Source organism: Octopus sinensis, linkage group LG3 (assembly GCF_006345805.1).
Source record: "Octopus sinensis linkage group LG3, ASM634580v1, whole genome shotgun sequence".
Lineage (NCBI taxonomy): Eukaryota > Metazoa > Mollusca > Cephalopoda > Octopoda > Octopodidae > Octopus > Octopus sinensis.
In genome coordinates this window covers 140,664,491-140,690,882 of record NC_042999.1, presented here as the reverse complement: position 1 = coordinate 140,690,882, position 26,392 = coordinate 140,664,491, and the positions used below count along the sequence as shown (strand labels likewise).

The following is a 26,392-nucleotide window of genomic DNA, read 5'->3' as shown; positions in this document are numbered from 1 at the left end:
ATCTACTATCTCTAAGGATCCCCCTGGACATTTTAGGGAGTTTATTTCCTATACATTCTTAGTCTTATTGTACCAGCATATCTATCACACACAAAGACTATTTCTCTGTTAACCTTCCTATGATTCCATCACACCTCTTGTGTTTGGAGATTCCTTGGATGTTGATTAGTTTATTCCTGAAGAAATTTACTTTGTTTTCTGTTTTTGACTACCAATATGTCAGCCCTAGTTGTATTATAAAGGTAAAAATAGTTATGCTGTTTAGCTACAGGTTAACTCTAACCAAATAGATTTAAGATCAAAAATGTTCCAGTTAAGACCATTCTGTTTTATTGTACACAATGTATATAGGACCACACTGAACAATACTTTCAAGACACTAGGTATGATTTAGAGGAGGAAGAGATATGAGTTATACCCAAAACTTTTAGCTGTCACTACATTCCTGAATTAAATAATTTATTAGATACATAAGGTAGATGTAAACATCTGTTATGTTTATGTAATCTCACAATGATTATAGTTAGTCCGTCTTTTACTGACTAACATTTACATCTATCTTGTGTATCTAAGGAAATTTATATTATTTATGAACTCATAATGAGCATATCCCAGAGTAAAATTTAATATGAAAAATTTCTTATTTTCCATCCCATTTTATGTGCTTTTTTACTTTTTTCATAAAACTTCACTGTTAAAACCACCATGTCAGAACTATATTGTTTGTTGATATTTTAGCTGCCATTTGAAACTGCATGTTCTGCTTGCCTCAGCTCAGTATAACTAATTATCAGAAAAAAATAGCACATCTACTAGGAAGGTCATCTGTGATAGACATGTATCTTATTTGGGATGAGATTTATCCATTGTCTACTTAACTTTGTGAAATTAGTCAAGTTATAAACTTATGAACTTTTGTGCACCCAAGAAGTCATTTACTATTCAATTATTGATAACTTATCAGGTTTGTAATTTATAAGAAAGGTTGAAATGACCTCAACGTCTTTTATGCAACTAAGCTTGCATTAGATTGTAAAACTAGTTTTACCTTATTTCTGAATTCTTGTAGATTAGTTGAGACATTTGTCACTTTAAGTTATTTGATGACTGATCAGATATATGATTTATAAGAATGGTTGAAATGTTTTCAATCTCTTATTCAGCTAAGTTTACTTCAGATTGCAAAATTACTTTCACCTTATCTACTGGGTCCTTGTAGGTTAGTTGAGATGCTTCTCACATTTAACTTATTGCTCTTATCTTCCATACAAAACAAAAATATTTAGATAATCAGCATTCTTGACTTCATGTAAACAGTGAAAGTTTTGATGTTTATGCTTCCCTAAGGCTATTTTTTGATCGTGTGAAAAACTTATGACAAAGAATCAAAAGGGTTATAGACTCATTTCATCAGAAACTTACCAAGTGTTTTGCAGTGATTACAGTGCTTATAATATAATTATCATAAGGATTTCTAGCATTTTCTCAACACACAAATTCTAGTAGAGGGCACAGTTGACAACATATTTTATAAACCCTCGAGTAAAGCTGGATATAAACTAAGAACAAATTAAACATCACAGTTGATTTGTCTAACACTATGAATTCTGTCATCCATTGCCTTTTTAGTAAAAGTAAAAATGATAATAGTTCTTTTATTATTTTACTAGTTGCAGATTGTGTCCATGCTGGGACATTGTCTTAAGGTATAAGTGGTTACATCTACCACATAACTTACTTTATCAAAATAAATTCTTGGGTAGATGAAAGGCAAAGTAGACATGGATGTTTTTTGAACTCAGAATAAAGGATTATAACCAAATAGAACAAAATATTATCTAATATATGCATAAGGCCACAAATTTGGTAAGCGGTTATAGTCAATTAAATTGACAACAGTACTTAATGTAGAGATGAGGCTGAATTTGTTTTTCATCCTTCCTATGTTGACAGACAAACAGTTATGAAGTTTTAGCTTTTATTTAATTTCTTTTATCCCCACAAATTTTTGACCTTTTATCCATGTTAGAAATCATGTTATTATTATTTCCATTTCACTTGCTCTGGTTAATTCTGTAAGAGCTGACAGCAACCTGTTGTCAAAGGTCTTGCAGGGTCTCTCCCCATGATACTTTACACCCAAGTACCAATCTCAAGATCCTCACTGTCCCCAATAAAGCAGTTTTCTAAGCATTTTCTACTTTCATGTCAATTCCAATTTCTCAAACAAATTTCTCAAACATGTCTGTCTCCTCCTTCCTTCCTTCCTTCCTCCTGGAGTTGATAAAATAAAGTACCAATCAAGTTACTTGTATACCTAAATCAGAAACTATCATCAGCATCATATTTAATATAGTGGATTTAAAAAGTCATCAATATCTCATTCCTTCCTTCTTCAAGAATCCATGAAAACACACAGAATACAAACACTATTGATTTTTATCAAAGTTATATTTCAGCATTATACCAGTTACAGCATGGAATATTTTTTTCCTTTCATTAGCAATCCTTTAAGTCCTTTTTCTTGTCATGAGATGTTTAAATGGTTTTTAATGGCTTAATATAAAAATGGCTACTTTAATGTAAAAATGACATCCCACATCCATGATGAAACAATGTCAGTAGTAATTCTGCTGAAGGAAATTTATGCAGAAAATTATTGGATCTGAAAACAGAAAATTGATTATACATGGTGTAAATAGAAACAACATGAATAGTCCAGTCAGTATTTACTAATCCACCAGACAGGTTTGTCAGACAACCAAACTTCTGAAATTCTGTCCTGTTGTTTATCATTTTAGGATTGGGAGAATTAATTTTGGGTCCCTTTGTTCCTTAATAGCAAACATTTCAGTTATTAGGAATCAATAATTGTTTTCTTAAAAATTCTTTTGATAGTTATGCAAAATTTATTCTACAGCCAACTGCTAAATATATCCTGTCATCATCACTACCACTCCATTCATGTATTATATCATCTTCTAACTCAAAGCTTGAAGTCTGAAATTTAACACCAGTCAGTTGAAACATTTCTCTGTTGTAAATGTTGATATTGCAAAAGCTTCCTCATCCTAATTGATTGTGTAAAGTTGATGGCTGCAAAGTGTGATGTGAATTATAGTTAGTTGTAATGCTGATAATATATATGTAATATATGTACCTAGATTTGGGTTAACTGCAGTTTTGAAACTGCATCTTCAATATTCTTCTCATTTAACATGTACCAGGAGTCCTACAACTATTTGGTTTTTAACAATAATAAGGTGATAATGATTTCCTCTCCTTTTATCTCTCCTGTTCAACAGTATTAATTACTGTTTCTAGCAATTTGTTCCTATTATTCCGTCCATTTTATAGAATGTATGTTTAAAATTAACATGGTTCGCAGGGAGGTGAAAAGAACTATCATTATCATCACCATTACTACTTCTTGCTGCCATATACTATTTCTTGTACAATTTTCATATACAATTTTACAAGATTCTACATTTGAAACTGTATTGACATTATTGATTTCTATAGTTGAGTCGTACGTTGACATTATGGCCAAATGCTGAGTGTACTAGGTGTTGGAATGATCACTGAAACTAAGTTTGAATGTAATTTAGTCAAATTTTAATTTATTTTGTTATTTTTTAAGTAAAAAAAAATTAAATTTGCAACTACAGTTATTTCCTTTTTTTTAACTTCTATATTGCTTGTTAAGATGCAAGTCTCCTACAAAAGAGTCAATAGCTCACAGCCCCATCACCATGATTATTTCCTACCTTTTAGTGTTTTATGAACACTTGCACATATCACCTCACCATGCTGGGAACCTTTCAGAGGCAGTTTGTGTACATAATTACATGTGGAAAATGTTGAAATTAGGTTGGATCAACAATATTTTTCAATATTCTCAGCTCCACTGTTACTTCTGCCATATCCCAGTCTTGAGCAAGTCAAAAAATGTGGACACTATTTGTTGTGTTAGTAGTTTGATTTTTATATTCTTAAAACTATCCCTTTCTTCTTCCTGTATTTGTCATTTATAAATTACTGTTTCACCCTCTCAGTGTTTAGAATAGATCAACAAGATGTTACAAAAATTATTTCATCAAGTATTCTGGTTTGACTCAGTGTGAGGTGCTGAGCTCTAGACCCATCTATATGAATCCCTTCAGGATTCATATGGGAGGTCATTATAAAGTGTGTGTTTCTTGAGTTCACTTTTAATCTACAAGATGTTATTTACTTCAATTTCAAGCGCTTGGTTGATGTATTTATTTTTGCTGCCATTGTTAAGCAGGTACTGTCTGAGTTATGTGACATGGCACTTGAAAGCTGTCTGTAGTGATCTTAAGCTTTCTGAGAGTGTCAATATCACTGTCTTTGCAGAAATTTGCTGTTGATGTCAGGATCTTGTAGGTTTTAATGTCTATGGAGTGGATTTGCTCTATAGACCATCTGTATATGCCTTATATGGGTATCAGTATGGATACTGTAAATGCATTGTGGGATATTGTGTTGTAAAAGGAAACCCTAACTGACATACCTTTTTAGTTTGGTATAATAGCCTCTGGTTAATTATCTTTGTTCACAGTATCTTTGTATGTTATATTTTCATAAATACTTAGGTATGTGTGTATGTATATACATACATCCATACATATATGTCTGTGTGTGAGTTTCCCAATTATCATTGCCAAGCAAGGGATTGTGTGCACAAAAGTGATAGCAAGTTAGATTAAATGTATATAATATTCAGTTTGGTACATATTGGTACTTGACAGTTGTTTTATGGCAATATTTTGAAACTCAAATTTTGCCTGATCAAAAGAAATATTTTATTGATTTCCAGATTGATTATACAGGTTTCAGTGAGTTACATCAAGTGCAACTTTTGGTGATGGAAAAAAATAGTATAAATTTTTATCGGTTTTAAAACATAATATTCTAAATAATTTAGTGTGTTGCAGTTTGTGTAAAATATTTTCAAAATTTTTGTGTGATTTTCCTGTCAGGCATATTTCTAGGAGTACTAATAAGATATGAAAGTTGAATTATGAGATAAAGACGACAAAACCTAGGAATGTCTGGTTATAGATGCCAACAGTGAAAATGTTAAGTTTTAGTAGCAACAATGTTAGCAACAGCACCAAGACTGGCACTACTAGCACCATTGTCAAAAGCTGTGGCAGTAGCAATGTTTGCGTTAATAGCAGTATCAACTATGCGAAGAACAGCATAAATTATAACAATAGTGGAAAAAAAATAATGAATGAATGTAACAGCAACCACAATAAAACTAAAACTAACAAGATTAGCATCTGAAACTAATTTTCTCAGTTAGTGATCAGTAAACTGAAACAGATCTAAGTTTGATGTTAACAAAGGGCAAAGTTTTTGCCTCTTAACAAGCTTGTGATCTAAATTGGTATAGGGGTTTTATGTAGGTATTATATTTTGGGAAGTAGAATGCATTTGTATCTTGACAATACTACAGGAGCAGATGATGGACTCAAATGAAGAGCTGACTGAGACTATTACCAACAAAAGGTAGATTGTATGACAAGAGGAATACTTATACGGAAATTAGCAGCCTAAATTTACTGTTATTGTTTAGCTCCAAGTCAACCTTGATCAAGCAGGTTTATGATCAAAGCCATTCAAGCTGTGACCATCCCATCTTATTATTCAGACACAGTTTGCTTAAGGTAATATTATCCAGTGTATCGTGCTATCATTTAAATCAGTGGTTCTCAAAGTGGGCAGTATTACCCCGCTGGAGGCAGTGGAAAGTTCCAAGGGAGTATTGCAGAAAAGTGGGGCGATGATGGGGTAGCGATTCATGTAAAAGTTGGGGCAATAATGGGATGGCAGTTCATGTAAAAACAACAAAATAATGGGTCCATTAGGTTTTATTTGTGAAATACAGTCGCTTTGAATTTAGAAAGAAGTTTATATTTGTGATGGTTAGTTGGGGTGGGGGCAGTAGGAATGTGGCCTGGATGTTAAGGGGGTGGCAGCCCAAAAAAATTTGGGAATCACTGATTTAAATGGTAGGGTATGATGTGAAGATTTGGCTGCTGTTTCTAGCAAGTATGTAGGTGAGACTGATATGTAGTTAATTTTGTACTTTCAGACTAAATGCACTGTTGCTAAAGAATGAGGTCACACAAATGATTTGCTAAGTTTGAACAGTAGCTTTTAACCCCAAGTTAGTTCTTATTGGGCAGATCTTTAATCAAAATCATGCCACCATGGTCACAAGTATTACACTAGCCAGTGTACTTTTCATCATTGTTAGTTGTTAGGAAATACAATAGAAAGGGAGAGTCATATATATATTTTTGGAGGATGGAAGAAATAATGTTTGGTGTATTCAATTCATACATCTTTACCAGCTATGGTCAAAGTAATACATTCAAGTTTAAATACAGCTATTTTAGCATTTTCTTTTAGTGTCAGCTATATGTGAGTGCTTGTGTATTCTGTGTATATATATATATATATATATATTTATTAGGACCCCCCCCCTTCAGTCACGAATGACCATGGGATTGCACCTAGAAAGTTACCCTCCTAGGGACAAGTCCGAACAAGGTTGTTTATGGAAGACCAGTAGTCATCCATGCATACCAGCCTCCCCTCCTCATGCCACCGATGTTATCCAAGAGAAAGGCAAAGGGTGATACAGCTTGGCATCAGTTATGTTACAACTCATTTCTACAGCTGAGTGAACTGGAGCAACTTGAAATAAAGTGTCTTGCTCAAGAATACAACATGCAGCCCAGTCCGGGATTCAAACTCACAACCTCACGGTCATAAGGCCGATGCTCTAACTACTGAGCCATGTGCCTTCACACATATATATATATATTATATATATATATATATATATATATATATATATACATACACACACACACACACACACACACACACACACACACACACATTGCTGCTTGGACTTTGGGTATATGTCAATTAAAATACATTCACAGTTTGGGCTACCTGATGTCATCCACAATTATGATATAATTTTCACTGGATCTATGTCAGGAAATCCGCAGTGTTTGTTGAGTTTATAATTGATAAAGGAAACAGAAGGTGGATTTAGTATGAATCTTTAGTATGAATAACGATTCATACTAAATCCATTCACCGTTTCTTTTATCAACTATATATATGTATGTGTATGGATACACACATGGTATTCTTATCTAGATTTATGACAACTTTTTCCTATGATCCACATGCCATGACCAACATTGTACATTTTGAATATCTCTTTGTTTTGGGGCCTGTTATTGCTTTTATTTATTTATTTATTTTTTTTTTTTTTCTTCTAAGAGTGGTTGGCTGATCAGTTATCCATCTGGCTCCATTCTGATCCGGCAAAGTTTCTACAACTGGATGCCCTTCCTAATGCTGGCCACTCTGAGAGTGTAGTGGGTGTTTTTTATATGCCACCTGCACGAGACCAGTCAGCCGGCACTGGCATCAACCACGCTTGAATGGTGCTTTTTACGTGCCACCAGCACGAGACCAATCAGGCAGTACTGGCATCAACCACACTCGAATGGTGCTTTTCACATGCCACCAGCACGGGACCAATTAGGCAGTATTGTCATTGGCCACAACAACAACTTGCCTCAACAGGTCTTCACAAGCGCAGTTTATTGCCCAATGATTAAAGGGTGCTCTTAAATGGGCTGGTTATGCTGCACTGACATAGGTCACGGTTACGGTCTCACTTGGTTTACCAAGTCTTCTCAACCACAGCATATCTCCAAAGGTCTCGGTCACTTGTCATCGCTTTGGTGAGGCCCAGCATTCAAATGTCGTGCTTCACCACCTCATTCCAGGTCTTCCTGGGTCTACCTCTTTCATAGATTTCCTCTACTGCTAGGGTGTGACACTTTTTCACACAGCAGTCCTCATACATACGCAGCACATGACCATACCAGTGCAGTTGTCTTTCTTGCACACCACATCTGATGCTTCTTATGTCCAACTTTTCTCTCAGGGTGCTTACACTCTGTCATGCATGCACACTGACATTACACATCCAGCGGAGCATACTAGCTTCATTCCTTGAAAACTTACGCATCTCCTCAGCAGTCATGGCCCATGTTTCACTGCCATGTAGCATGGCAGTTCACACACATGCATCATACAGTCTACCTTTTACTCTGAGCGAGAGGCCCTTTATCACCAGCAGAGGTAGGAGCTCTGTTAACTTTGCCCAGGCTATTCTTTTTCTAGCAGCTACACTTTTAAAGCATCCACCCCTGCTACTGACTTGGTCACCTAGGTAATGGAAGTTATCAACTACTTGTAGTTTTTGTCCCTGGAATGTGACGGAAGCTGTTTTCTGCACATTTTCAGTGTTTATTGCTCCTTTGCATTTGCCACACACAAAAACTACCTTCCCAGTTAGCCTTCCTTTGATATTGCTGCACCTCTTATGTCCATAGCTTACACCCTGTACATCTTATGGAGTTTCTACCTATGCCTTTTCTACAGATTGAGCAGGGCCATCTACCTGAAGGGATTTGTGGTTTGTCTGCCTTCCTACTTATTAAGCCTTTGGTTTTTGCTAAATTGACTCTAAGGCCCTTCAATTCTAGACCTTGCCTCCACACCTGAAACTTCTACTCTAGTTCTGATAGTGTCTCAGCAATTAGAGCAAGGTCATCAGCTTAGAGGAGCTCCCAGGGGCATCCTGTTTTGAATTCCTCTGTTATTGCCTGGAGGACTATGATGAATAAGAGGGGAATGAGGACTGATTCTTGGTGGGCCCTCCCCTACCCGTAATTCTTCACTGTACTCCTTGCTAACCCTCGGCTTACTGACAGCATCCCTGTACATGGCTTGTACAGCTCTCACTAACCACTCATCTATCCCTAGTTTCTGCATTGACCACTAGATAAGGAATCAGGAGACCCTGCCAAAGGCCTTCTCCATGTCAGTGAAAGCCAGGTACAGAGGTTTATATTTGGCTAGGTATTTCTCCTGCAGCTGTCTTGCCAGAAATATAGCATCAGTGGTGCTTTTCCCTGGCACAAACCCAAACTGCATCTTGTCTAAACTGACTCTCTCCCTAATTAGTTGGGCTATGACCCTCTCCGTGACTTTACTTTTTCATTTATCTGAACCAGATACTAAATTTAAAATGTACAAGTTTTCATTAAGAAAAAATTATGTGACAGAACTGCAAAATTCATGTACCAATATATCGTATAAATCATTCCCCAATGAAGACATAGACATCATAATTACAATTAGTATAACACAGAAATAACATTTAAAACTGACATGAAATATAGCTTTCAGTGTACATGAAATGTGTGGAGAAACTTATACCACATTTCCAGTGAGATAACTATGCTTCACCAGCAAAGGATCATTGCAGTACTGAGAATAACAGAAAATATTTTAGATGTTTAGGTGTTATATTTGTTTAGGCAGGGACTTGGTTATATGTTGAAACATAGATGATATGTGTTGCAACAGAAACAGTCATAGCATAACTGTGCTCTGTACTACAATGCCAATGATATTGCAACTATTAATACATAAATGTGAGAATATGTAATACTATCAACACAATGTTATGTCTTATAATAAATGATAATTTCTCAAATGCGCTATAAATTTTGAAGAAGGCAAAAAAGATACATCAAGGATAGATTAAAACATTTCCATTAATTCCATTTCAGCAATCACTACCCTCTAATACAAATCTGGATACAAAAAGTGCAGATAAACAGGATAAGGCTGAATATTCAGATGATCGAGTTATGTGGACTTCAAACATTGATATAATGTATCAGTAAAAACTTATAGAAAAGCTTTCAATAACAACTTGAAAATTAATAAGTAAATACAAAAAATATAGAAGCATGATGAATCAGATGCTGTTTTAATCAAACATATACAAAATAAATGGATACATTTATACAAGTGTGTGTGTGTATACATCTTTTAAATACACTGCATTACTGAACTTATGCATAGATATTCATATACATGCACATACATATAAACATTTGTATATATAGATTTAATCACATGCATCAAATTGCATAAATACTCATAATATATATGTGTAAATTTGCATTGTGAGTATGTAATTTGTGTATATGTGTGTGTCTGCACATATAAAATGTACAAAAACTTATATATATGCATAATATATAGAGAGAGGTGCAGTGGGTTAATAAGAAGATTATCAGAGAAGCTAGTGTTCATATGTGGAAGATGCACAGGATCCATGAAAACTCTAGATACTTGGGAAATTGATACTCTCAAATGCCCTGGTGGCTCATTAGAGATAGTAGATCATTTTTGTCACCAAGGAGACCAAATTAGTAATGGGGAGCGATGCATGGAGAGTGTGATAGCTAGAATAAGAATAGGATGGAGGACCTCTGTTGGCTATAAAAGGTTTCTCTTTCCAAGTGAAAGGAAGACTGAATTATGCAAGTCTACAGACAGCAATTCAACATGATAGTGAGATATGGGCCCTGAATGCAGAGAATGTGTGAAAGTTAGAAATGAATGAGGCTAGTATGCTGTTAAATGATGATGGTGATGATGATTTATATATAAAAGCTTAAGGACCCTTCATATGGTCAGAGATTTAAGGACATCCTAACTGAGAAATTTGATGAAAGGGAGGAGGAGCTACAGAATTGTGACATAGAGGGCAACAGAGAATTCCTGTGGGACAGCTTGCTGAGTGCCTCCGACCAAATCTGCATCTGGTGCAAAGTCACATCCAGACCTAGGGTAACATGGTGGTGGAACGATACTTTAGATTAAAGAAGCAAACCTAGAAAGCTTGGAAGAATGAGGGTAGCAGGGAACTGTAACAGAGTCAGAAGGGAAGCTAGGAGACAGGTATATCTCGCCAAAGGAGAAGCAGAAAAGAAGTTTGCCTATGTTTGGTGACATGAGTACCAAAGAACTAAAGTGTTTTGGATTGCAAGACAGTGTGTGAGAGAAAATTGTGATGTCATAGGAGAGAAATGTGTCTGCATGGATGACAGTGCACTTGTATTTAATGATTCTGCAAAGAAAGAGACTTGGAAATGCCATTATGAAAGACTGCTGAATGTAGAGAATGAATGGGAGGAGGAGAGTCTGCCAAATGTTGACACAATTGAGGGACCAGCTACCCAAATCAATGGTACCTTGGTAGATAAAGCAATTAAGGTTATGAAGACAGGGAAAGCACCTGGCCCATCACAAATCACTGCTGAGGTACTAAAAATATCTTGCAGTGTAGGTTATGGTCTAGTCACCTGTATTATAAGTCAGGTGGTTCACGAAGGAGTCATACCCAATGACTGGTGTAGCAACATCATAGTCAACTGCTACAAAGGTAAAGGTGATGCCTTAGATAGAAATAATTACAGAGGTGTTAAATTGTTGGATCAGGTGATGAAAGTTACGGAGAGAGTCATAGCCCAACTAATTAGGGAGAGAGTTAGTGTAGATGAGATGCAGTTTGGTTTTGTGCCAGGGAGAAGCATCACTGATGCTATATTTCTGGTAAGGCAGCTGCAGGAGAAATACCTAGTCAAAGATAAACCTCTGTACATGGCTTTTGTTGACTTGGAAAAAGCCTTTGACAGGGTCCCCTGATCCCTTATATATATATATATATATATATATATATATGTATTTAAGTGAAGTTATCAATTTTTTGTGTGTTTCTGAACGGCTAACATATGTCTTCATCATCGTCATCATCATTGGACAACAAATGTTAAATGATGATGATGATGGAGGTGTACTTGCATGGTAAGTGTTTTGATCTGAGATTGTTTGTTGAAACTAAAGTGATTGCAGCTTGGAAGACACATGTTAGCCATTCAGAAACACAAAAACTATTATCTTCACTTAAGCATATATTGCTAACACACATTTGTCAGTGGTTGAGTTGCAGTTTTGAGCAACGAAAATTTTGACACCATATTACAAACAATAAATGTTTAAATGAAGTCAGCAATCTTCCATGCTGCAACCATGTATGTATGTATGTATATAGGTAGGTTACTAAATAAGAGACAGAAAAAGATATTCTATGCTTATCTTACATATGTATATTAATCATCCATACTTATATATATGAAAATTATTCATTTATGCTTATTTCATAAATGTATGTTACATATATTTGCTTTTTTGTATCATCATCATCATCATCATCATTTAGCGTCCGTTTTCCATGCTAGCATGGGTTGGACGGTTCAACTGGGGTCTGGGGAGCCCGAAGGCTGCACCAGGCCAGTCAGATCTGGCAGTGTTTCTACAGCTGGATGCCCTTCCTAACGCCAACCACTCCGAGAGTGTAGTGGGTGATTTTATGTGCCACCGACACAGGTGCCAGACGAGGCTGGCGAACGGCCATGCTCGGATGTGTTTTTATGTGCCACCGACACAGGTGCCAGACGAGGCTGGCAGACGGCCACGCTCGGATGGTGTTTTTATGTGCCACCGACACAGGTGCCAGATGAGGCTGGCGGACGGCCACGATCGGATGGTGTTTGTTACGTCCCCAAAGCACGGAGGCCAGTCTATGCGGTACTGGCTACGGCCACGTTCGGATGATTTTCTTGTGTGCCACCGGCACTGGTACCACAAAGATACAAATTCCATTGATGTTCATCTATTTTGATTTGTTTTGATTTGATTTGATTTTCACTTGCCTCAACAGGTCTTCACAAGTGTCACAAGAAGGAAGGTATGCACAGGTGGACTGACTACGTCCCAGGTAGGGGCCACGGGTTATGGCCTGACTAGTCTTGCCGGGTCTTCGGATGGTGTTTTTATGTGCCACCGACACAGGTGCCAGATGAGGCTGGCGGACGGCCACGATCGGATGGTGTTTTTATGTGCCCACATCACAGAGGCCAGTCGATGCGGTACTGGCTACGGCCACGTTCGGATGGTTTTCTTGTGTGCCACCGGCACTGGTACCACAAAGATACAAATTCCATTGATGTTCATCTATTTTGATTTGTTTTGATTTGATTTTGATTTTGATTTGATTTTCACTTGCCTCAACAGGTCTACACAAGTGTCACACACTTGCCTCAACAGGTCTTCACAAGTGTCATAAGTAGGAAGGTATGCACAGGTGGACTGACTACGTCGCCGGGTCTTCGGATGGTGTTTTTATGTGCCACCGACACAGGTGCCAGATGAGACTGGCGAACGGCCACGATCGGATGGTTTTCTTGTGTGCCACCGGTACTGGAACCACAAAGATACAAATTCCATTGATGTTCATCTATTTTGATTTGGTTTGATTTTCACTTGCCTCAACAGGTCTTCACAAGTGTCACACGTGTCACACACTTGCCTCAACAGGTCTCCACAAGTGTCACACACTTGCCTCTGCCTCAACAGGTCTTCACAGAGTGTCACACACTTGCCTCTGCCTCAACAGGTCTTCACAAGTGTCACACACTTGCCTCAACAGGTCTTCACAAGTGTCATAAGAGGGAAGGTATGCACAGGTGGACTGACTACGTCGCCGGGTCTTCGGATGGTGTTTTTATGTGCCACCGACACAGGTGCCAGATGAGGCTGGCGAACGGCCACGATCAGATGGTGTTTGTTGTGCCCACAGCACGGAGGCCAGTCGATGCGGTACTGGCTACGGCCACGTTCGGATGGTTTTCTTGTGTGCCACCGGTACTGGAACCACAAAGATACAAATTCCATTGATGTTCATCTATTTTGATTTGGTTTGATTTTCACTTGCCTCAACAGGTCTCCACAAGTGTCACACACTTGCCTCTGCCTCAACAGGTCTTCACAAGTGTCACACACTTGCCTCAACAGGTCTTCACAAGTGTCATAAGAGGGAAGGTATGCACAGGTGGACTGACTACGTCGCCGGGTCTTCGGATGGTGTCTTTATGTGCCACCGACACAGGTGCCAGATGAGGCTGGCGAACGGCCACGATCGGATGGTGTTTGTTGTGCCCACAGCACGGAGGCCAGTCGATGCGGTACTGGCTACGGCCACGTTTGGGTGGTTTTCTTGTGTGCCACCGGCACTGGTACCACAAAGAATACAATTCCACTGATGTTCATCTATTTTGATTTGTTTTGATTTGATTTTCACTTGCCTCAACAGGTCTTCATAAGTGTCACAAGAAGGAAGGTATGCACAGGAGGACTGACTACGTCCCAGGTAGGGGCCACGGGTTATGGCCTGACTAGTCTTGCCGGGTCTTCTCACGCACAGCATACTTCCATAGGTCTCGGTCTCTAGACATTTCCTTAGTGAGACCTAAAGTTCGAAGGTCGTGCTTCACCACCTCGTCCCAGGTTTTCCTGGGTCTACCTCTTCCACAGGTTCCCTCAACTGCTAGGGTGTAGCACTTTTGCACACAACTATCTTCAGCCTTTCTCGTCACATGACCATACCAGCGCAGCCGTCTCTCTTGCACGCCACAACTGACGCTTCTTAGGTTCAACTTTTCTCTCAAGGAACTTACACTCTGACGATTATGAACACTGACATTACACATCCATCGGAGCATACTGGCTTCATTTCTTGCGAGCTTACGCATATCCTCAGCAGTCACGGCCCATGTTTCACTACCATGTAGCATGGCTGTACGTACACATGCATCATACAGTCTGCCTTTTACTCTGGGCGAGAGGCCTTTTGTCACCAGCAGGGGTAAGAGCTCTCTAAACTTTGCCCAGGCTATTCTTACTCTAGCAGTTACACTTTCAGCACACCCACCCCCGCTACTGACTTGGTCTCCTAGGTAGCGGAAGCTATCAACTACTTCTAGTTTGTCTCCCTGGAACGTGGCAGAAGTTGGTCTCTGCACATTTCCAGTGTTTATTGCTCCTGAGCATTTGCCACAGACAAAAACTATTTTCCTAGTTAGCCTTCCTTTGACATTGCTGCACCTCTTATGTGTCCATAGCTTACACTTGGTGCATCTTATAGAGTTTCTACCTACACCTTTTTTACAGATCGAGCAGGGCCATCTACCTGAAGGCGTTTGTGATTGATCTACCTTCCTACTTATTAGGACTTTGGTTTTGGCTAGGTTGATTCTAAGGCCCTTCGATTCTAATCCTTGTTTCCACACCTGAAACTTCTCCTCCAGTTCTGATAGTGACTCAGCAATTAGAGCAAGGTCATCAGCATAGAGGAGCTCCCAGGGGCAACCTGTCTTGAATTCCTCCGTTATTGCCTGGAGGACTATGATAAATAGGAGGGGACTGAGGACTGAACCTTGGTGGACCCCAACCTCTACCCGGAATTCTTCACTGTACTCGTTGCCAACCCTCACCTTACTAGCAGCGTCTCTGTACATGGCTTGCACAGCTCTCACCAACCATTCTTCTATCCCTAGTTTCCTCATTGACCACCAGATAAGGGATCGGGGGACCCTGTCAAAGGCTTTCTCCAAGTCAACAAAAGCCAGGTACAAGGGCTTATCTTTGGCTAGGTATTTCTCCTGCAGCTGTCTTACCAGGAATATAGCATCAGTAGTACTTTTACCTGGCACGAACCCAAACTGCATATCATCTAAGCTAACTCTCTCTCTAATTAGTTGGGCTATAACCCTCTCCGTAACCTTCATTACCTGATCCAGCAGCTTGATGCCCCTGTAGTTATTTGTCTCTAGGGCGTTGCCTTTACCTTTGTAGCAGTTGACTATTACGCTGCTACACCAGTCATTGGGTATGACCCCCTCGTGTATCACCTGGTTAACTATACGGGTGACTAAGCTATAGCCGACACCACCAGATATTTTGAGCATCTCTGCAGTAATTCCTGATGGGCCTGGGGCTTTCCCTGTTTTCATGCTTCTAATTGCCTTATCTACTAAGGAACTGTTAACTCGGATTGCTGGTCCCTCTGTTGGGTCGACATTCGGCAGACTCTCTTTATCCCATTCATTTTCTTCATTCAGCAACCTATCATAGTGGCGTCTCCAAGCCTCTTTCTTTGCATCCTCATTAAGCGCAAGTGAACCGTCATCCTTGCGAACACATTTCTCTCCTACCACGTCACAATTCTCTCTCACACACTGTCTTGCAACACGAAATACCTCAAGTCTTTCATCCTCACGACGCAGGACATTGGCAAATTTTTCCTTATCTGCCTCCCCTCTGGCTAGATAGACCTGTCTCCTGGCTTCCTTCTGGCAGACTGATACACTTCCCTGCTACCACCGTTCTTCCAGGCCTTCCAAGCCTGTTTCTTTTGTCTAATAGCCCTGTCAACAATATTGTTCCACCACCACGTTATTTGGGTCTTAAGGGGACTTTGCACCAGCCACAGATCTGGTCAGCGGCTTTCAGCAGGTTGTCCCTCAGAAGCGTCCAGTTGTCTTCTACCCCATGCGTAGCTATACTCCCTTCCATTTCGTCTAAGGCTTCAAATAACATATCTCTAAATCTCTGTCCATTCGCAGGGTCTTTAAACTTCCAGACCCTTCTTCTCCATGTTGGTCGTCTTCTAGTCGCCCTCTTAGTCCTGATCCTAAAGTCACTAACTAGTATAATATATATGTATGCTTACTTTATCTATTTAGTACAGAAAATGATACAATGGCAAAATAGAAGCTAACCATTATTTGGTTACCATGCCAACATTTCATAACTGAAACAATGTACATCTTGTTACAAATATTAAATCATGCCTCCACATTGTACTTTAACGGGAGTAGAACCGAAACTCTGTATTGATACTACAGAATATCAGTATTGTATCTCAGGGAAGAGGCTGCTTCCATTGTTATTTCTTATTGTCAATTTGAGGAAGATTATGATTGATGATTGACATGTTGGATGAAATTGTTCAATTATGCTGCTTATCTTCAGCATTGATCTGTAGGAAATTTCAAAACACAGGGGAGAAATAACACCAATAGCTAATTGTACAATACATATACATGTGTGTTTGTGTGTGTGTGTACATACATACCTACATACACTAGATGTATTCGATGCTTATTTCAGTGTGAGCTCTATATTATCGTACCTAGCCATTTCTAGCATCCTACAAGTTGATGCACCTTGATTCTTATGAATCCATTGAATCCATGTAATAAAATCATATATATATATAATTGTAAATTTATTCACACACACACACACACAAAATATATTTTGTCCAGAAGTGTTCATTTAATATGTGGAAGCTATTGTAAGATTTAGTATTGATAGGAGTTTAGTGCACATGGCTTCCCTGCAACATTGGTTGAATGTCATCAGTAAAAGGATTTTTACTTCAATCCTGCTGCCTGTTGAGATTTTCCTGTAGAATTTCTCACTTCAGTAATTTTCATTTGCTACTAAAGTTACTCAGCTCTTATTAGCTTTTCTTCCTTCTACATCTAGCAAACTTGTTATTCTCTTTAATATCATATATATTTGTGTGTGTGTGTGTGTGTGTATACACACAGTGTGTGTGAATAAATGAATGCATGTACATATACAGAGAGAGAGAGAGAGGAGAAATAGTTGCTGCATACTTCATCATAGTCAATAAAATGTTTTCCCATATCATTTAGTTTCCCTGGCTATTTTTATTTTGCATTTTTATTTATTTATTTTTAAAGAATTAATATATTCGTTTAATATTCTAAAAAGAGGATTGTTCTGTAAGTTACAGCTAGCCAAGTCAGTAGGATATATCATTCTACTGACTTGAAGTATTAAAAATTCATGTTTTAAGACATTTAACATTTGCATATGTAATCAATTAGTTAAAAAAACTGTGTTCAACTCATATTATCCATGCGGTTACTTGACAAAAAAGTCCTTCTAAAAGCAATTTTAAATTTTACCAACTAGGTCCACTTTGCTGTGAAAAGTAATCATTGTAAAGCAGTTACGGTTAGTCATTGTAAGCAATGTTAAAGTAGACTTTAATGATTTGTTAGAACTTCATTAGCATACAATAAATAGAGGTAAAAAAATGAATGGGTAGATTTTGTTGTATTTTGGGGCAAAACACATGATTTAACAATGCCACATTTCAGCTAGCTTCTTGGAATAGGTACCTGATCATCTCAGAATATTGTTACAATAGACTGGCATCTTATCCATGAGGCAAGATTTTACCCTTTATCACTTCATTCCAAGAAACTGGAGCTAAGCACCTGCTCGCTGAATCCAATCAGGGCTTATGCACATATATACATTTGTGGATTGAAAATCTTCTTTTATGCAGAAGAGACAGATACCAACCAACAGTAATATTGTTATCTAACAATATTCCAAAAAATAGAAAAGAACTGGCACTCTAGTACATGTTGATTGAGTTATGACATCATGCAGATCAATATCTAATAAAGGCTTTGTATAAATGATGTGGACATTTTATATCTAATTTGAAACTTGTATATCTTATGTGACTTCTATTTCTCTCTCTTCCAACTTCCTTCCTCTTGACTTTCTTTCTACTCTATCTGCTCACACATATATACATATATAGAAGTGTGTGTTCAGCAGAATTGAACAGGGAAGCATGCTGAACACATCTGTATGTCTATAAATTTTTTAATGAGTTATTACCAGTGTATTATAAGTTTTGCAAATTACTAATTTCATCTCTTATATTTTCATCTATTCAGTATTTTAATTTGTGCATAATCCAATTATATTAAGCTGATATTATTTCCATATATATTGAGGAGTGTATATGTTATTGGACTGCAAGGTCAAAAGATCTGGTGGTCAAATCCACTGCAAGTGCTTTGTTGTTGTGATTGTAGTTTTTGTTTAAATCCTAGTCAACTCTGATTAAGCAGACATATGATCAAACGTATCCCAGCCATGACCATCCTGTTTTTTTAGGGTTATGTAAGATTACATTAGCTAATGTATCTTTTCTTCATTTCTTAAATGGCAGGAGGTAATTTAAAGGAGACTTGGTTACTGTTGTAGCAAGTTGAATAACATTGCAAAGGTTCTCTCTTTAGCTCCTGCAGTTATTTTGTTATATATTTAAGCAGTACACTTAATTTTCTAAGCTTAAGTTTCACAGAGCTATATCATACTAGACCATCTTAGAATATTGCTTCCAATATACCAGCATGCTACCCATGAAGAAATTTGTTTCTCATCGACTTCACATTTTGAAACCAGAACTTGCTGGAGGTTAAGTAGACATTTCCTTTTTTGTTTACATAACCGTGGACCTAGATTGACCTCATCACCTTTATTAATAACACAGGATTTTAATGCATAATCAACTATGCTACAGAATATGTATGCATATTTAGAAACATACTTCCAGGACCACAAGGAATTATAGGATTGGTGCTCAACTCCAGTTTCTACTTGTGGATGACAATTCTCTTTTCTGTAGCATACTAGCCTACTATAGGTAGCTTCCCATGGAAAAAATTAAACTCAGTACTTCATACCAATGAGTTACAATTCTCACAGTACCCACTCAGTGAACCTAGACATTGACAGTTAAATATCTTGGCTAGGGATACAAAATAGCACTGATGACACAACAGAGACCATTGGTTGTCTGGTCCATGTTTTCATTTAAACATTTGTAACTGGAAAACTGTCAGAAAATAGATCAACTGAAACAGAGTGCAGATTAAAACATAGAATATGTTGTTTTTCTATTCTTGAAACCTATCCGGTTCATGTGTGTGCATACATGTGTGAGTGAGTGTTTAAAATATTGTCTTTTCTTAAAAGTATATTGTCTGTTTTTCCTGACTAAATTGCTGTTGTTTTTTTTCTTGTCTTTATAGTGTTATTAGCACTGTACTTTCTTTTTTGAATAATGATGGCTTTGACGTTAAAGCCTTGCGAGCGTTCCGAGTGCTGAGGCCTTTACGACTGGTGTCACGTGCACCAAGTAAGTAACTTACAGCTTCTTCATTCAAGTGTTTTGTACTTCATCCATTTCAAGACGAGTATCATAAAAATGCTTTATGTACTTTGTTTTGAAATTTTATGAGTTCATTAACTTTGAGATCTTATTTAATTAATCTTAAAATGTTATTTTATATGAGACAGTGGATGACTGAACCTATAACTTTCAGGATAACCAGTCAAAAGGTTGGTGATTTGTTACTTGTCACTACCTGCCACTGCATTGTACCTAATTCACTTAACTCTGTGACCCAGTTTACCTTGTGCTAAGCAGGTATTATAGAGTGGAAAACAATGTGTTGTAAACAACAACTCTAATGTTAAATTGATGGATATTTTATTGGTTGTTGTGCTGGATTCAGTTCCTTCTGCAGTCCAAGAGAACAAGTGTAAGCCACATCATTGTATTCCTCATTTAAGCCATTACATGAAGTCTAGATCTTCAATGATTCGGTTGGTAAATTGGTCTAACTCTGGTGCCCTTAGATTGTATATTGAATATTGTCACTGTTTCTATAATTCTCATATCGATGTCTTTTGACAGGGTACAATCCTTGTTATAGGTGAAAGAATATAGGTTGTAGAATATTATTGGTGCTTATTTTATCAATCCTGAAAATATGAGAATTAATCTTGGCAGTATTTTAACTCAAAACTATGAAATGTCAATGGAATGCAATTGGGCATCCAGACTTGTTTTATTGACTTGGTCATTTCTACAGCTCTTTTCTATTCAATATTAAGTGAATATAGGGCACTGGAGATATACAAGAGTGCAGAATATGGAATTGAATGTGCTTTACAATATTTGTTTTTGTGGCTGCAGGTTTGGGGCTCAGTATATAGTATCAGACTTACTTTTCATTTTCACATTTATAAAATAAGCAACAGTAACATACTGAAATCAATTCTGTTAATTATCTAGCTTCCCTTAAAAAGAAAATAGTTGACATACCTAACCAAAAGAAATCAATAAGTATAAAAATGGTGAATGAAATACTAGTTGCTATGCAATATTGAATAAAATATTATATATTGTTTATTTCTATATGACATTTCTGTTTTGCAGGTTTACAAGTAGTTTTGAACTCCATTCTTCGAGCAATGGTGCCTTTGTTACATATTGCATTACTGGTTATATTTGTCATTATCATCTATGCTATTGTTGGCTTAGAGCTGTTCTCAGGGAAAATGCACAAGACATGTTTTAATACTCAAACAGGTGAGATAGACCTATATATTTGTTTCTTTATGTGTGAATGTAGAGGTAAGATCCACATATATATGAATCAAGAGGGTTCCAGATAACCAACTGGCAACAGAGATTCTTTCTCTGAGTGAACGGTAGATTGTATATTTTTTGTGTATGAAATGTGATGCTGTATGGTAGCAAAAACATGAGTACTAAATGCAGAGGATATGAACAGGCTGGAAAGAAATGAAGTGTGCATACTCTGCTTGATATATAATATTAGTGTGCACAAAAAACAGAACAGAAAAGAGTTGGGTGAAAAACTAAGTATAAGAGGAATCAAGTGTAGTGTGCAAGAGAGTGAAAGGAACCTGGAGAAAAGGAAGGCATGGTGGTGGTGGTGATTCTTTATTAACTTTTATTATTTCAAGGTCTTCTGCTTAATAAGGAATTATTATTGTTATTGCAGTTTTGTGTATCAATATAATATAAGGTTATAAGATGCTTTCTATATTTGTCTTAATATATATCATATAATGAAGAAACACCCTAACTTAATTATCACTAAGTCATAAATGCTTTTTATCTCCTCATATCTTCACACATTATAAAAATTAGCAGAATTCTCTCTCTAGATTTCAATATTATAATTTTATCATTTGAAAGATTCTGTTTTCATAAATTATTTTTATTTTGTAGCAATTTTTTAACTTCTTTTTGGAAAAGAAAAAAACTAGAGGCATTTGAAATTTTAATGCAACAATAGAATAATATGAACAAAATACTCACAATTCACATTTGTAGTTTATATGTGTATGTTCCTATTGTTATTTGTATCTTAGCATGTTGCTAACCTATGGGTTATTTGTGTATATGCACTTACTTACATGTATATTCAGGTATGTTCCATACAGAATCTGTCAGCCAAAGTGCTGCAGAAAAGGTTCTAAACTAGGATCAATATTTCAATTGTTCTAGGAGTTCTTACCTCTGTTGTTACAAAAGTTCTTCTCTCTGTTTAAAATATATGCATTGAAGACCAAATACATTTGAAAGATAGATCAAATTGGAATTGGTATGATGTACTGGACATGTAGTATTCACTTGCATTACAAGTAGAGAAGGTGGGGGAACCTAGCTTAGTGGTTAGGATTTTGGACTCATGATTGTAAGATTGTAGTTTCAATTCCTGTACCAGGTAATGTGTTGTGTTCTTGAACAAAACACTTCATTTCACATTGCTCCAGCCCATTCAGCCGGTAAAAATGAGTAATCCAGTAACAGGCTAGCATCCCGTCCAAGGAGAAATGTATATGCCAGAGAAACTAGGAAAGTGGCCCTATGATCCTTATAGAGTAATGTGGACTGGATGGGAGAAGGTATCTGTGCAATAAAGTTAGCAACTTATGTGCACAAGAGATAGTTAAACTGTATGGAAAAATTATACAAATAGTCAATGAGTGCTGGGTGATAAAGTGTCATGTGGGAGGTACTTAGTAGAAACAAACCAAGAAAGATTCAAGAAGTGGTGAATTCAGATCTAAGGATGTTTAGTCTTACAGACGATGTGACATAGAATGAATAGAGATGGTGTTATGCTATAATGCAACCTATCCATCATCCATTCTATATGAGGGTAGAGAAATAGGTAATGAAAGAATGATGATGGCAATTTACAAACATTATTTCCATCTTTGCTTTTAAATATTTCATATTCATTATTTACGTTTGACGGATATTTGTCCTTATCTACTCCAATTATGAAGAAAAGAGAGGATGCGACCAATAAACTGTCTATAGTCTGTCTACCCTATGTGAAACGCCTCTCTGAAAAGATACAAAAGATATGCAGCCCATATGACATCAGGACAGTATTCAAGAGTAATACAACACTTCACAAATATCTCCTTTGGGTAAAACCTCCAATAGAAGAGAATATGACCAAAAACTGCGTGTACTCTATCCCATGCAGCTGTGGTAGGTTATACAAAGGCGAAACATGCCGCCCCCTCAAAATAAGGGTAGAAGAACATCGCAAAGCTGTGACACGAGGAGATATTGATAAATCAGATATATCATGTATGATGTATGGAAAATGGAGACTACCTCTCCATGTTGGATGAAGTTAAAATAATAGACAGAGAACACCACTGGAAAATACGGAAACTAAAAGAAAGATTTATAAGCCCTAAAATTCACTCCATAATTGCCCATGGGCATATGGCATAGTGGTTAAGAGCACAGGCTTCTAACCCCAAGGTTCCGAGTTCGATTCCAGACAGTGACCTGAATAATAATAATAATAATAATAAATAACAACACCACCACCATCGAAAAATACCTTTCCATATGAGCCAAAATGTTGTGTTAACAACAAACAAGATGACAAATATTTGTCCAATGTAAATAATGTACATAATTCCTCATCTCTTAAATATACAGTTTGAAATTATAGTGTGTGTGTGTGTGTTAATGAATTCAGTGTATATTGGTGAATAGACTACTAAAAAGATGTGCTTAATACAAGTTGTATAATGATATGAATAGTGAAATAGGATAGTATAAAATTAATCACTTACACAGTCTAAAGTATTGCATTTTAATACATCCAGCATTAGTGAAAAGACTTTCAACTGCTTTATAGTCACAAAATAGTGTTAAATATTTTGATTCATCATGAAAGGTTTCATTAAGATGTAAAGTGATTTCATAGGTTGTAATTAATCTCATATAGAAAAGATAGTAAAGATATGAGATACTGAGTGCTTCATGCTGAGTGAACGAATAGTGGGAATGGAAGATAAGGAAAGGTTTTTTTGTTGGTTTTTTTTTTATGGAGGTCAGGAGCAGTAAGGTGAATTCTTAACTTTCTAGGGGTATATTTGTGTAGTGTTCATTGTTGTTACAGTTTATGAGTGAAGGGATGTTACTCTTACAGTTAAATTTTCTTGGGGATGTTAAGTGTTATGCAAATGGGCCTATTATGAGCAATTGAATAGTTAACTGTGTAGGCTTTTGTAGTTATTCTGTAAATGGAGTATATATATATATATATGTGTGTGTGTGTGTGTGTATATCATCATCATTTAATGTCTACTTTCCATGCTGGTATGGGTTGGATGCTTTGACTGAAAACTGGTTAGGGAGGGGGGGGTGAACCAGGTTCTGATCTGATTTGACAAGGTTTCTACAGCTGGACACCTTTCCTAATACCAACCACTCCAAGAGTATAGTAGGTGTTTTTTTATATGCCACTGGCACAGATGCCAATGACCTGATACTGGTATCGGCCACGACTACCGTCTCACTTGGCTTGACAGGTTTTCTCAAGCATGACATATCTCCAAAGGTCTTGGTTACTTGTCATTGCCTCTGTGAGGCCTAACATTCAAAGATCATGCTTCACCACCTCGTCCCATATCTTCCACGGTTCCCTCCACATTTAGAGTGCAACACTTCTTCACACAGCTGTCCTCATCCATATGCATCACATGACCATATCAGCGCAGTTATATATATATATATATGCGAGCATACATACAGACATACAATACATATAATCATACATGCATACTTCACTTGTGCTCTCTCTCTCTTTCTGCCAGCATCTCTCTTCCATGACTCCTAACAATCTCTTACTTCTCCCTCTTCTGCAATCACCCTCTCTTCTGTTCATTCTATTGATTGCATTGGCCTGAACAAACAAAGACAAGGTAGAGTGTGAAGACTCTTTTGTCATGTGGTGTACAAAGCAACCTCACTAGTGCTGGTGCCATAGTAAAATTCATTCAGAGTACTCTGTATTGTGATTAGTGTCAAAAAGGATACTCAGTTGTGGAAACTATACCAAAAATAGAACATAAGAGTAAGACATGCTCTTCCAACCCATCCAGCAAGGTAGTAACTGACACGGACCATGATGATTCTCCAGTCCATGCCAGGATGGAAAGCAGACATACAAGGGTGATCATCAACTATATATATATATATATATATTATATATATATATATATATATATATATATATATATAGGTTATAGAATGTACACTGAAATTTATGTAATGCACTCAATTTATATATTTGAAATTTTGTGTACACATACATACACACTCTTTCTTTCTCTCTCTCTCTCTCTCTCTCTCTCTCTTCTCTCTCTCTCTCTCTCCCCCCCCCCACACACAGTGCTCTAATTATTTTGTTTTTCTCCTTTCCAGGTCATTTAGCTTTAGAGAAACCTCATCCATGTGGAAAGGGATATTCATGTCATGCTGATACAGAAGAATGTAGAACATATTGGATAGGTCCAAGTGATGGCATTACCAATTTTGACAACTTTGGCTTAGCCATGCTCACAGTATTCCAATGTATAACAATGGAGGGGTGGACTGGAGTCCTCTATAATGTAAGTATAATTTTTCTTGCATTCCACTCATATGGATCTGGTAATGTCAAAACATGATAATATTAATAATAATAGTTTCAAATTTTGGCACAAGGCTAGCAATTTCGAAGGAGGAGGTAAGTTAATTACATCGACCCCAGGTCTCAATAGGTACTTATTTTATCAACCCCGGCCAGAAGGATGAAAGGCAAAATCAACCTCAGTGAAATTTGAACTCAGAAGGTAAAGTCAGACAAAATGCCACTTAGCATTTTGCCTGATGTGCTAAGGATTCTGCCTGCTCAATAATATTGATAATAATAACAATGCAAAGGAAAATATGTATGGCCAGTTTGCAAGTGATATGAATGCAAAAACAGATACAGAAAACCAGTGGTTATGGATGCAGAGGAGTGTCTTGAAGATTGAAACGGAAGCTTGGTACAAGAACAAGCATTTCACATAAACTTTGTGAAGTGCAGAAATGATAAAATGAGAGGAACAGATGCAGGATATGTGGTGAGAGGGGTGAAACAGTGTGGCACATTGTAAGTGAATGCCCAATATTGGCTCAATATGAATACAAAAGGTGACATGACAATCTGGCAAGAATGATCCATTGGAGGTTCTATGGAAATTATGGCCTAGAAAGATCAAAGCCATGGTATAACCAAATCTGAAAAACTGTTAATGAGAATGAGTATTGCAAAATCCTATGGGATGCAATGATTCAGTTGTGGCCATCAGATTAGACATCAAAAACCTGACATTGTTGTGGTGAACAGAAAAAAAAAACATGCTTGATAATTGACATAGCATGTCCTGGTGAGAAAAGGATCAAAGAAAAAGTGAACAACTATAATGAAGTGGAAAATACATAAGGCCCGAATTTCAGAGGAGGGAATAAGTCAATTACATCAGTCCTATTACT

The 26,392-nt window shown here is 37.1% G+C and overlaps 1 protein-coding gene across 5 annotated transcripts in view; it reads left to right on the top strand.

The window, feature by feature from the left end:
• Positions 1-26,392, top strand: part of LOC115209959 (muscle calcium channel subunit alpha-1-like) — a 460,467-nt gene that overhangs the window by 214,103 nt on the left and 219,972 nt on the right. For all 5 annotated transcript variants that reach the window (XM_029778602.2, XM_036501424.1, XM_036501423.1 and 2 more), the window contains exons 5-7: positions 19,764-19,870; positions 20,957-21,109; positions 25,295-25,482. In XM_029778602.2, coding sequence (XP_029634462.1) covers positions 19,764-19,870; positions 20,957-21,109; positions 25,295-25,482 — 448 coding nt within the window. The remainder of the gene's footprint in view (positions 1-19,763; positions 19,871-20,956; positions 21,110-25,294; positions 25,483-26,392) is intronic.